Source organism: Theropithecus gelada, chromosome 13 (assembly GCF_003255815.1).
Source record: "Theropithecus gelada isolate Dixy chromosome 13, Tgel_1.0, whole genome shotgun sequence".
NCBI lineage: Eukaryota > Metazoa > Chordata > Mammalia > Primates > Cercopithecidae > Theropithecus > Theropithecus gelada.
The window spans coordinates 40,988,597-41,002,885 of record NC_037681.1 but is presented as its reverse complement, the minus strand read 5'-3'; the positions used below and the strand labels follow the sequence as shown (position 1 = coordinate 41,002,885).

The 14,289-nt window shown below is 43.6% G+C and overlaps 1 protein-coding gene across 5 annotated transcripts in view; it reads left to right on the top strand.

Moving 5' to 3' along the window:
* Positions 1-12,294, top strand: part of LDAH (lipid droplet associated hydrolase) — a 152,065-nt gene extending 139,771 nt beyond the window's left edge. For all 5 annotated transcript variants that reach the window (XR_003115341.1, XM_025354641.1, XM_025354640.1 and 2 more), the window contains one exon: positions 9,247-12,294. Coding sequence is in view for 4 of the 5 variants with exons in the window: in XM_025354641.1 (XP_025210426.1) it covers positions 9,247-9,438 (192 nt within the window). In the remaining variant the exon portion in view is untranslated. The remainder of the gene's footprint in view (positions 1-9,246) is intronic.
* The last annotated feature ends 1,995 nt before the right edge of the window (positions 12,295-14,289 follow it).

Below are 14,289 nucleotides of genomic sequence, written 5' to 3'. Positions count from 1 at the left end.
AGGGGCAAGTGTCCTCAAGAACAGGAACTCCTCTGCTATTGCTCTCTCCCCATTCTTCGTAGCCTGCCTTAGCCCAGAGATGTATGTTGCCTTTGGGAGCAAACCTTGTGTAGTTGTTTGCAGACTGGGGCATGCAAATCCTTCTGACATGTACACGTCCTGCCGGGTGCAGCATAGGAAGTGCTCCCTGGACCGGCTCACCAGGACTGCCTTTCCGCCAAGCCTCGGTGTTCTGAAACGGATTGTGTTAGTTCTGCCTGTTTAATTTGAAGCCTGTCCAGAATGTCCTAATCATCCTGAAAATAGATAGGTTTGTTTTTATCTCAGTATTTTGACCTTGAAAGCTTTATTTGGGCAATTCTGTTAACACACCCTGCGGTTCTCCAGTGGAGCCTGGTGACTGAGGGAAGGCAAACGTGCTGGAGAGCCGGGCTCCCAGAGTCTCAGCCGAGCTTCAAACACCAAATCCACCCTTGCTCATGACCCTGCGTAAGTTACTGGACCTCACTGTGCCTCCTTTGTTCATCAATACAATGGTTTAATAATAGTATCTAGCCTCATACAGTTATTCCAAAAATATGCTATAATTCAGACCTTGTAATTCAGACCTTATAAGAGTATCCATGCTGGGCACAGTGGCTCACACCTGTAATCCCAGCACTTTGGGAGGCCGAGGTGGGTGGATCATGAGGTCAGGAGTTCAAGACCAGCCTGGCCAACATGGTGAAACCCCATCTCTACTAAAAATACAAATATTAGCCGAGCATGGTGGTGCATGCTTGTAGTCCCAGCTACTTGGGAGGCTGAGGCAGAAGAATTGCTTGAACCTGGGAGGCAGAGGTTGCAGTGAGCCGAGATCATGCCACTGCGTGGGCGACAGAGCGAGACTCCATCTCAAAAAAAAAAAAAAAAGAAAGAGTATCTGGAATGTACTAAGCATTAAATAAATGTTTTTATTACTATTACAAAGTTAATTATAGCCTAGTTATGCTTCTGAGTACTTTAAAAAGATTATTTGCCTAACTGTTCCTCCTCTCACATCCCCTTTTCAGATATTTTCATTGTGTTAAGGAAAGGTGTTAGTGATGCTGAGTATGTGGCCAAGAGACCCCAGAATGCCCAATGCCATTCTAAATAACAGCCACCACTCTGCATAAGATGCCTCAAGGAGCTGTTGTATAGGAACCATAATGAGGGAAAACACAATAGTACTTGATTTTTACCAAGACTTGGGCCCATTATTCTAGTCCAGAGAAGTCTGATGAACTGGACTTGGCCTTTCTCTCAGTTAGTTGAGTAAAACCATTCCAGTATATCTGCCCCCTTCTTGGGGCACAGATCCAGGGAAAGACAGAAACACAGGAGGAGACTGGCGCCCAGGGCCTCTTACTTTGCCAGAGGGCCTCGCCAGAGGAAAGCAGAGGCCCTGGGTTAGCGTCTCACTGCAGTCTCACATGAGAAAGAGACAAGCCAGTCACTCAATGGCCTCGTGGCTTGTATGTGGGAGGGAGAGGATCCTGGCCCTTTACATCTTAGCCACACAGAAAGGAGAGTGCTGCTCTGCACACCACTGTATACACAGATGGTTGTTCCAGCTATTGGAGAGTGAGCCACACAGTGCCCCATGGGACCTACTCCTCCTTTGGCGCTCCTATTCCTGCTGCTCCCCTCAGAGAGAAGCAGGGTTCGTGGGCCGGAAGCATTTGTGTTTTCACCTCCATCCTCAGCCACTTTTTAAAAATCTTTGGAGATTTCCGTTCTCATTTTCTCACGAATGGTAATTGAGCCAGTTAGGAATAAACGGAAGAGAGGAAACAAGGTAACTGGAAAAAATGAAGTCCCTAAACCATCTCCCTTTCTTTAGCAGTTCTGCAAGTTCCTAAAAACAGGGGCTCAGAAAGACTGCAGTGAAATGTTGACACTTTGCAACTGCCTGTGTTCCCAACAGGGATAAGATTTTTAAGTAACTGAAAGGAGATGCTTATATCACAGAATTGGTTTCCTTTAACATTGCAAGATTGGGGCTTACATGTCTTTGACTCTGAAGGGAGGGGAGAGGTAGAAACCTGCTGCTGTCATCCAGACTATCTGGACTCTCCCCAGAAATGGGCATGCATTGGAGGACCTAATAGTTTATATCCTGAGCCCGGGAAAGCTGCAAGGGGATGAAAACAGAAGATAAAGGCTGGTAGGGGGCCCTAGCTGAGAAGTAGGGGGCCTATATGTGTAGGTACTAATTTGATCCCTTGGTATGCAACCGACTGCTTTATATCTGACCTTTTGCTTTTTTCACAAACAATGAAACAAACAAAAAACCCGTTCTAGTGGGAATTATTTCAAAGAAGGAAAGAAAACCTGGAGAAAGCAGGAATGACATGTTTTTCTTAGACCTCTGGAAGAAAGGCGAGAAGATAGATCTCTCTGAGCATCTGCGTCACTCCTCTTTGGTCACTGTCTCTGGTGCTGGCTTCCTGGTTGCCCTGCCGTGCAGTGTAAGCTGCCAGGGAGCTACAGCTGTTTATGAAGTGCTAACAGAAAGCCTTGCATTGCTCAGAAAAGCAGTGGGCATTACCTTCACTGCTGCAGGAACCCACAGGCTCACCCTGTGAGCCCACCAGGAAGAAAAGTAACTCCCAGAATGTGTCTTCCTTCATTTGGAAGATGCTCAACCAAGGATAGCCAAAGGGCACTATAGCTTAGGCTCTAGGTCTCCTTTATGAGGAAAAGTAGGTTTTATTATAAAAGTAGAAGCAGAGAATCCACTCCAGGAGCTGACTGTTAGTGGTGGCTTGCCAACAGGGATGTGCTTCACTGTTTATTTGGTTGGTGACTTACCTTCGACCCCATCTGTCTTTCTCTGCAATCATGTCTGGGGAATACGACATATACATTTTTTAGAAAATGGGTAAGTATATGGTAAAACAACTTTGCTTTAGATTGTAAAAAATGTTTAATACTCATGTATTTTCTGAGCCTGACTATGTCAAAAGCAACTTATCAGAATAGAATATCTTTTCTCGAAGGCTGATTTAAGGTCATGTGGATTCTTTTTCCTTGACCAGGGCACAGCTCCCATGCCAGCCCACCCCACTATTGCCCAGTCTGTGTCGAGGAGCTCCCTTTGTCCTCACCTGTAAAGCAGCAGCCTTTAAGAGTTCCCACTATGTGTAAAGCACTTGATATACTTTGTTTTCCAGTCCTCAGAACTAGCCCACTGGTAACTAGTTCTGTCTTACTTTACAGATGAGTAAACAGGCACAGGGAGGCTAAGTAACTGGTCCAGGGTCACAGCACCAATAAATGGCAGAACCAAGATTCCAGTCCAGGTGGATATGGCTCAGTGACCCGTACAGTCTTAACACTGCACTCACTGCACTACGCTCTTCTGGCTGCATAAGGAGCTTGAGTATTTTCATAAATTACTTTAGAATAATATAATAAAATTACTTTACCACACTGTGATATAAAGACATTATGAGAAGCCCTTTCACTCTCAACGTGACACCCCCAGAAATGCCATTTACCACCCTGCTCAGGCCTGCACTGTATTACAAAACAGGCAGCCCACAAATTGACTACCCGAAGTAGTCTGTGCCAAGGGCTCATCAAACGGAATTTCTCATTGGAAACATTTCAAGTTGTATTGATGAGATCTCATTTGTACCAAACTAGACTTTGTGATGAATTATGACTTAAAGAGCTTCTAAAATTCAGTTTATCCATAAGGTTAACAACAACTATATATATATTTTTCTATATATAAATATATATGCAAAACAAATATATATGCAAATATATATGTAAAACTTTCATTTTATTAGCCCTTTTATTCCTGTAATGCCTGTAGTCCTACTGTCCTATTGAATAGACAGAAATAATTCAGATAGATATTTTTATTTGTGGCTTTTAAAATTTTTATTATTTTAAGATGTTGCTATGTCACTGAAAGTGAGTTTTGTTAGTTATTAGCTAAGTCATAAGATGCTTTCTAATATTTCTTTGTTCGTACTATAAGTCCGCTATTAGTAATGCATAAAAGCTCACAACTCCACATTATACTAAAACAAAGCTTTGTTCACGTTCACTCCCTCAGGGCAGAATTTGGGTTTTCATGCTTTGGGGTCCCGTAGGGCTTTGTCCATACCTCTGTCTGCCTGTTGTGTTTGAGAGCCAGTTTATACAGGCCTGTTCTCTCACCCAGTCTGTGAGCTGCTCCAGGGCAGAGACCGTCTTACACACTTCTGAATGTCAGCCACTTAGCCCAGTACCAGATATGGGATAGATTCAGAGTCATTTTTGGTGCAACTCATTTTAATCTATCAGCTTAAGTAATTCACTGTCCAAAAGTACCCACTTGTAGACCCCCAAAAAGTGGAAGAAAGAGAAAGCACGGAGGAGAAAGGACAAACATGGGGACAAGCTGTAGCAACCTGCAGGGATATTTTAGGAGGGACGTGTCTCCTTAGGCACACACTAAAGAGTTAAAGGGAAGTTCATCTATGAGCAAAGAGACCATAGTAACCATAAATCCACTTTCCTGCAGAAAACACAGGAGGAAAAGCTAAAGCGTGGTTCTGGGGAATCAAAATTTAGAACTGAAAAAGTTACATTTTGTGCTTAATAGAAAACAATGGGTTACTTAACATGACAATTTGGAAACAGAAAAGTTTCTATCACAATGATGTATACTTTTTATCAACTCTCATGAGTACCAAAACAAGTGCTAAGGAGAAATACACTACAGGAAATAATTTATTTTCTTCTAAACCTTTGAATGTAAACATCCTGCTGATTGCCTGTGATTCTTTGTTAACAATACCAGTACTTTCACAGCGGTTATCACCCCCATGACACACAGTACCTCAGAAGAGCTACATAGACTGTGAGAAGGCTTTAAATAAAGGTAGTTAGTTGGGAAGGCTGGGTGCTGTGGCTCATGCCTGTAATTTAAGTACTTTGTGAGGCTGAGGTAGGTGGATCACTTGAGCCCAGGAGTTGGAGACCAGCCTGGGAAGCATAGGGAGATCTCGTCTTTACAAAAAAAATTTAAAAATTAGCTGAGCATGGTGGCATGCACTTGTGGTTCCAGCTACCCTGGAAGCTGAGGTGTGAGGGTCACTTGCGCTCAGGAGATCAAGGCTCCAGTGAGCTGAGATCACACCACTGCACTCTAGGCTGGGCCCAGAGTAAGACTTTGCCTCAAAATAAATAAGTAAATAAAAATAAAGATGGCTGGGTTAGCTCCTGTTGACAACTCTCACACTCTGTTAGTTTTCATATCCAGTTTAAGACCTGTCAGTTGTCAGGTTTTGTGTTTTTATAACATGGGTCTATTTACTGGAATTGTAAATAGTAGCAAAAGGTACAGGTTAGGAATGTTGTCTGTGGATTTGTAGCCCAGCTCTTCAATGCAGAATTGCTTGAAATAAGCAGGTTAATCTTGCTAAGCCTCAGTTTCCTTTTCTGTAAAATATGGATACAGTACTTTCCTTAGAGTATTGTTGGGAGGATACAACAAGATAATACATATAAAGTGCTTACTTAGCACAGAGCCTGGCCATTACTCTCAGCCCATCGGTTCATCATGTTGCATTGCGATTCATTTTTACATACCATTAAATAAGAGTATGCACTGTTAACCACTATGTTTTTGGTGTCCAGTTGTTTCTCTTTCTTTCTACTTCACCCCTCCTCCCCCATCCCCCGCCAGTGCCACCACACACTCCATACTTTCTCATTTTCCTGTCCAGGGCTGCAGGTGCAGAGTCCTCTGGTCAGATCTATTGCCTGTGATTTATAATTTATAGGGAAAAGGAAGTATCTCAAGCCAGTGTACGTAAAGGCATTAGATAACCACGTGTTTTACTTGTAAGCCAAGACTTTCATAGGAAGCCCTTTAGAGAATATAGCCTGAAAAAGAACTAGTAAAAGAAAACAAAATTTTAAAAAATGTGAGCCCACCATCATCAGTTGGGCGTTTAACCGAATGGGGCCCACTTCAAACGGTTAACAATTGTAGAGAATTGAGAAATAAAATCAGATAAGCATACGGGAGGTCTAGACTCCTCACTGTTCTGCTGTCTTGAACACTGACACCACTCTTTGTTGAGGTTCCCAGCACATGCCTTGGACATGTGCCCCATAATTACTTGGACATATTTGTCTCTTGATACCCCAAGGTGGGTGTCAGGTCCCTTAATCCATGTTGATCACCCCTGCTCAAATCACTGCTTTAACTGCATGCACAGGGATGCTCAGTGCTGAGGGCTCATCAAGCTGGACTTCTCATTGGAAGCATTTCAAGTTGTAATTGCATCACAGAAAAGTAAATGGTACGTTCTTCATGGAAACAGTCTGAAATGTCAGGCAGAAAGCAACAGTGGTGTGTACAGTGACGCTCTTCTTGTCGAGGAGACTGTATTAGATGAGGTCTTTTCTATCTGGCTTTCCTTTAAGCTGACTGCCATTATCATAGGACTTCACACTGTAGCTTGTACTGGAGTGAGGGTCCTAGAGTAGCTGCCTCAAGGTCCAGAGATTTTGAGGCGAGAGCATGCCCTGGAGCAGAGGAACAGACCTGATGGGCATGAACCCAAGTCTGACTTTCCAGATTTCTCAGCAGTGTTCCCTGTTCTGAGGAAGTGCTGAGTTAACTGCATAGCGACTGTTCCTTATCCTATTTCCTGAATACAATAGAAAAGATTGCTGGTGGTAAGTGTAGGGAGTAGCTTAGAGAGAGCCTAATGTTATCAGCACTATTGGTAGATAATTGATACCTGCAAATAGTTTGTACTCTTGATAGTATTTCAAGGCAAAGCTATAGTAGGGTAGTTGCTGAGAGATCCTGAGAAACTTGTTTTTCTACTACTGGACAGGATAGTCTCCCAGTGTTTGTGAGGTTGCAGCATTTTAGAGCTATAGAAAGAGCTGAGACCAGGAGGAAGAACCAGGCAACTGCTAGGCTCTCACACTCTCCAGGAAACAAAAGAAGTTCTTACTCTGCTAAGAACCATGGCAAAATGAATTTTGGCTTTAGGGGCTTTGGAATGCCCGGAAATGGTTGCAGTAAGGAAAAGTAGGAGAATGTGAAGAATGAATTAAGTGATAAATCTGTAAGTTGCAGGCCCTCTGCAGCGTGCAAAACTGGAACCCCAGGTAACAACCAAGAAAACCTCCATGAAGCTGGAATACTGTGCAGTCATAAAAAAGAATGAGTTCATGGCCTTTGCAGGGACATGGATGAAGCTGGAAACCATCATTTTCAGCAAACTAACACAGGAACAGAAAACCAAACATGGCATGTTCTCACTCATAAGTGGGAGTTGAACAATAAGAACACATGGACACAGGGAGGGGAACATCACATACCAGGGCCTGTCGAGGGGTAGGGGGCTAGGGGAGGGATACCATTAGGAGAAATACCTAATGAAGATGACGGGTTGATGGGTACAGCAAACCACCATGGCACATGTATACCTATGCCACAAACCTGCACGCTCTGCACATGTACCCCAGAATTTGAAATATAATTTTAAAAAAAGGAAACCTCCATGAAGCAATTCACAGTAAGTCTGCTACTTGAGGTTTACTTGTTCATAATTTACTCTCTGGAGTAAATTTTTTCCTCTATAAAGTGTTTTTAACGAACTCTGTCTTTAAATATTGGTTAAGACATCATGCTATTGTAATAAAGGCCATTGTTTTTGTAAGATCAGTCTCATCTGTCCCATATTCAGGTCATGGATTTAATAATTGATACACTAAAACTATCCAGTAAGCAATAACGCCTGTTTCCCCGCACCCTCCTCCCCCACCACTTGATCCCCTCCAATCCCTCTTCCTGTTGTGGCCAGAGCGGTTTTCCTGACATAGGGACCTGAGCATGTCACCTCATTGTGCAGTCTTTTTTTGCTTGTGGACTTCAGGATAAAGTGCAACCTCCTTGGCATGCATAGAAAATGCTGTCCATGACCTCATCCCTCTCCGCCCCTCCAGTGTTATCTCCCACCACCCTATATTCCAGCCATGTGGAATTCTAGTTCCCCACACATGCCATGCTCTTTCAGGCTTTGGTTTGCTTGATCTTCTCCCCACAGTGTGCTTCCCCAGCTTGAAGACTCAACTCTGGCATCAACTCTGGGGAATCTTTCCTGCCCACCACTTCTGACCAGCTGCGCCTCACCTGAGCTCTCAAATTGTTTTGTGTACATGGGGTCCCCTTCTCCCCTCCCCCAAGACTGTCTTATCTCTATGTTCCAGGTTCCTAATACAAAGTGGGTGTTCCATGTGTATTTGCTGATCCAAGGAATGAGTAAGCAATTCAGTGAGTGAGGGAGCACATTTGGTATATTAGGGAAGCTGCAAGTGACTACAGCTGGCCAGCTAGGAGCTGGAGCTGGGCACAACTCTTTCTTTCAGTGATAACAGAGGTCAAAGGATCTTTAAGATTTAGTTCTTGGTTTTTGTAGAAATTGCCACTATCTATCCTTCGGAATATAAGATATTGCTTTTTCGCCTTTATTTTTAGAACTAACAGAACTAGAACATAGCAGTTTTTCAGTGAAACACAGCAGCCTAGAGCAATGTATACACACATATCACATGCAGGTTTAGGTAGATATCCATTCAGGGTCTTAGTAATGCCACAGAGGAGGCTCTGTCTCCATTCAGCTGCTTGCTGTCAACTAAAGTATGATTATTGCACTTCGCCACTGAATCAACATACAGGCTGCATAGAACCTTTTCTTAGGATTCTGATCACATTTCATCAGCTACATTGGAAAGCCTGAGTCTATCTGATCCATGTTTGTATTCATTCAACAAATATATCCCATATGACTACCATGTGGCTATTTGGAAACAACTAAGTTTATTAACTGGTCATTAGTCATTTGGTGACTGTGTCTCAATAACTCTCTTCGTCATCCTCACCGGCCTTCATTCCAGTGTCCATCCCAACCTCAGTACACAAAACTTTCCTGGTAAGTCCTTTCAGTGAATTATGAGGGATCTATCACACAAGAGTCTCCCAGCATGGGTATCTTCCCACCAAATTCTTCTAAGTGCACCCCTGTACATTGCGAAGCCTTGCTACCTTGAGAGAGCCACACTCTGGAGAGCGCTTAGGGACTAGCTCCCAGGGCCAGGCATAGGTGCTGTCCTCAGAGCACTGCCGGCTGCTGGTGTCATATCTGTGTCAGGAAAGGAATGTGTTTTCTAATAAAATGTTTTTGTCTTGTCTTTCAGCTTACATTTTATTATGGTACTATAGATCCCTGGTGTCCAAAAGAATACTATGAAGACATTAAGAAGGATTTTCCAGAAGGAGACATTCGACTCTGTGAGAAAAACATACCTCATGCTTTCATCACCCATTTTAACCAGGAAGTGGCAAACATGATTGCTGACTCCCTAAAGGATGACCTGTCCAAAATGTAAATTGGCCTGAGGAACAAGCCCCCACTGCCCGTACATGGAGGCAGTCAGTGTACTAGACTTAGTAGGTAAATGTTTAATTTTGAAGACTGCTACTAGAAATGAAGAAAGTGAGAACCCTTGTCTTACAAACCATCTCTCAGCTCGCCATGTTACAGGCTCAAGTAAACACAGTTGATGAATCATTCCATAGGTTTAACCATACATTTTCCAAGACTCAGGGAACACAGTGATCTACACAGAGTCTCATGTTTGCACGAGATGCCCAGTGGCACCATATGGTTTATTTTGGTAGGCGGGATCTTTGCAGATGAAAAAAAAGTCTACATGTACTTGATTTTAATTGAATTACATTGTAGAATAGGCTCTTCTGGAGGAAATTATGAAATACCTACTAGAAAATGTAAAAGAAATCAGTGAATGTTAAGAGTATAGTTAGACATGTGAAGTGTATGTGATTATGACAAGGATACACTCACATTCCAGGAGCAGGAAGTGAACCTGGGTCTCCTTTAAGACAGAAGATGAAGATGAGCCCAGACTAACTTAGCATAGATCTTGGCTGAGATTATCAGTGTGACGTCTAATGTACCTGCACTAGACAGAGAATAAGGTTCACCAGACATTACCGTGGTCAGCTAACCAGATAGAGTTGTTGAAGGACCCCAACTGTGCCTCCTGCCACAAGACAACCAGCAAGTTCTATGGTGAGCTTTAGCCTGCCAGGTTGTAAGCTCCCTGCAGGCTCCTCCTCTCCAGAGCCAGGATGGTGAGGCACTGGGCTGTCCCGAAGCAGGTTTGGATGTGCCAACATGCAGTTGCTCCTTCTGTAATTCTTGTACTAAAACTCTATTAAAGACCATCAGTGAGCCAAATAGTGTGCTAGCCATCAAGGATAGAGTTCTTAGCTACTTAATGATTCTTTTCTTCTGGAAATCTTCTAGTGAATAATTTTTAAAAGCATCTTTTAAACTGCTGAGTAAAGCATTACCATACATTAGTTCTCTATTTCTGCATTAACTTCACTTGCTGGAAAGAAATTTTGTTAATGAACCAAACTCAGCCATTAAGTTATGTGAATTCACCTTCTCTAGACACATTGAGGTCTGGCAGAGAAGACACGTGTTCCCTGGCCTGGGCTGACAATATTGCTGCCTCCCCTAAATTGACTCAATCTTGAGAAACACATACTGCAGTGACAGTTGATGATGTATCAGAAATATTCCTTTTTCTCCTAGAGGAAATCCCTCATGGCATTATCATTCCCTAAGGACAATGAGATGTCCCTCCCCTCAAAACCTAAAGCCCCCTGATGAAAGATTCAGCTCTGATTTGCTGCCAACTTACTGCTAAGTGCTGAATGAGTTACTGTGCTTTGGCATAGCTTCTACATCACAGCAAGTAACTTCTCAGAGGGGAAAAGCCAAGCTCTAGACAAGGAGTGCTATTAGCCCAAGGGGAAGAGCTAATAGATACACAGGCCATAAGCACAGGGCTGCACACAGAGCCTTTATTGGCATCTGCATGAGAGGCCTAGAAATTGGATATTAGAAACTAGGAATCATGGCTCTGAGTGCCTTGCATACAGGAGATACTCACTAATACTAAATCAAGGCACATAAACAATACTGGGTAAATCATACCTACCAGAATAAAGAGTAACATTCAGAGCTTTTCTTTTAGCTGTTATTTTAAACATTACTCCATGTTTCAAAAGTCTGCATGTATGAAATTGTGTCTTATTTCTGGTTTTTAGAGCCTAAGAAAGATACTGGTTCTTAATTTGTATTTATCATCTGAGCACCAAATTAATTTTTGAAATAAATGTTTTACCAGCATTTCTGATCTCATCTGGCCTGATCTCTGGGTTGGGAAGAGAGGGTACAATTTGAGCAGTTCTCCTGAGTTAGACTCAGCTCAAAGTCTCTCTTTTAAAATGAAAAGCCACCTTTCTCATTGCTTTTTTCATAGGTGGAAGAATCAGATTTCAAGAGACTGAAGTTCATTCTGTTTCATTAGGGATTAGACTAAAATGGACAGTGGATGAAATCCATTTTCCAGAAGCAGCTCTGGCTGTATGTCCCAGTCAACCACATAGATGGTCTTTGTGAAAGTTTTAACTTCCTGCAGAGTTACCTAGTGCTCAGCGATTGAGCCTTGACCATGCCCATGTTTGTTCCTAGTCTGTTCTGAGCCATCAGAATCTCCACAAGCCCTCTGTGGCTTGTGTGGCCTGATGTCCATGGCCACCAAGGGCCTCTCACCATACGCTTCTCCACTCAACCTTTGGAGAGACAGGGACCACCAAAGGCTTGATTTTTCTTCATCCTACATTATATTTAAAACAAAACCAGGCTGGGTGCCGTAGCTCACACCTGTGATCCCAGCACTTTGGGAGGACAAGCTGGGAAGGTCGCTTGAGGCTAGGAGTTTGAGACCAGCCTGTGTAAAAAACAAGGCCTCTGTGTCTAAAATAATTTTTTAAAAAGAGCAAAAAAAAAAAAAATTTCAGATTAAAGGAGACTAAAGAGACGTGACAATTGGACACAACATCTGATTGTGAATTGGATGTTTTTGTTATAAAAGACATTGTTGGGACAATTTGCACAACTTGAATGAGGTCTGAAGATTAGTTGGGAGTAAGATGCCACTGTTAATTTTCTGATTTCAGTGGTTGTACTGGGGAGAAGTAAGAGAGTGTCCTTGTTTGTACTGGAGACACGCAAGTATCTGGGGGTGAGGGCATCATGTCTGTTTACTGTCAGATGGTTGAGGGGAAAATAATGTTCTTTGTACTTGCAGATTTTTTGGAAGTTTGAGATGTTTTAGAATTTGTAAAAATAATTATTTTAAAATCCCACCATGCTATCTCCTGCATTGGTGTCTCATTGCTTCTTTTCCAGAAAGGCTATTTCCTCTTGTACACAGTAAATGAAGACCTGGGTTCAAATCCCAGATCTGTCATTTGTTAGGTTTGTGACATAAGACTTCACCTCCCTGCTCCTCATTTTTTTTAAGGGAGATAAAATGAGGTCATGCATATAGCATTTAGTATGTTGCCTGGCATATGGTAGATGCTTTATAAAATGTTACCTAAAGGAGGACAGCAAACGTGTTTTTCCTTTTTCCTTTCATTTCTCTTCTCTTTAGTATAGCGGAGGACCCTGTGGTATCTCAGTCCCTGCACTGTTTCACCAGGCTTGTAACTTGATTCCAGCAGTCAGCATTTTGGCTCTTATGCAGGGATAACACTTGCTCACCTGGCTTAGCTTTCTGGCCTCAGCCCATGTAGGCCTCCCTGCACACAGCCCAGGATGTTCTAACGTCGATTTAGAAAAGATGTGGGAAGTAGGCCAGGCGCGGTGGCTCAAGCCTGTAATCCCAGCACTTTGGGAGGCCGAGACAGGCGGATCACGAGGTCAGGAGATCGAGACCATCCTGGCTAACACGGTGAAACCCCATCTCTACTAAAAAATACAAAAAACTAGCCGGGCGAGGTGGCGGGCACCTGTAGTCCCAGCTACTCCAGAGGCTGAGGCAGGAGAATGGCGTAAACCCGGGAGGCGGAGCTTGCAGTGAGCTGAGATCCGGCCGCTGCACTCCAGCCTGGGCAACAGAGCAAGACTCCGTCTCAAAAAAAAAAAAAAAAAAAAAAACAGATGTGGGAAGCAAAGCATTTCTTAGGTGGCATGAGACATCTCTGTGCCTGGCCTTCTCTTGCAGAAGAGAAGGGGCAAGGATATATTTGGGCTGCTCCTTCCCTTGGGGGTGGGCCTTAAGGAGAGGTTGGAGGCTGGGACTGAGTGTGCTCTGTGAACAAATGCATCTGTAGGGCCTTGAATGAAGCTCTTCTGCAGGAATGCTGAGGACAGCGAAGCTCATATGAGTGTTCTTCTAATCACTTTTTAAGAGGACTGAAATTCCTGCCTGTGCCCCATACAGACATGGGTAAGTGATCATACTGGCCCAGGTGAGGAGTATCTGTAGGACATGGGTCTGGTCCTTCCCACCAGGCTGAAGGCATCTCTATAGCAAGACTGGTGTCACTGAGTGTGATGCTGGGTGAGCATCCTCAGAGCATGAGTGAGAGACAGAGAAAGCTCTGGGTGGTTCTACGGTTCTATAAAGAGAAAGCTCTTGGAAAAGAGAAGAGGATGAGGTTGCCCCTAGTCCTAGAACAGGTAGAACTTGGATAGGTGGTTTGGAGTGGATGAGAGCTAATCCAGATAAGGATTATCTCTTACCCCCGCTGCTCACCCCTACACCTTTACAGTGTCTCAGTTAGGCCTCCCAATCCTGTGATGTTCTCACTATGCCCATTATACACATCACCACTGAGGTGCCTTGCTAAGAACCTCACAGCTAGTAGATGACAGAGCTGGGATTCTGCTGTAGTTGCATGTGTCCTCCAAAGTTCATGTGTTAGAAACGTAATCCCCAAGGCAACTGCTGGGAGGTGGGTCCTAATGGGAAGTGTCTGAATCATGAGGGCCCTTCCCTCCTGAATGGTTTAATGCCAGTAATAAAAGGCATGCTCTTAGGCTGCGAGTATGATCTGTTGTTCTATCATGCTCTCTTGCCCTTCCACCTTCTGCCAGGGAGGATGCAGCACAAAGGTCCTCACCAGATGGCAGCCCCTCAATCTTGGACTTTCCAGCCTCCAGAACTGTAAGAAATAAATCTCTTCTTTATAAATTACCCAGTCTCTGGTACTCCATTATAGCAACAGAAAATGAACTAAGCCATATTCCAATTCAGGCCTCTACTCCAGAGCCACCACTTCATCCCCTCTTTCCACTGCATCATGCTGCCTCCTGGAGGCCACAGGGGGCAAGCCTAGCAAAAGTGGAGAGC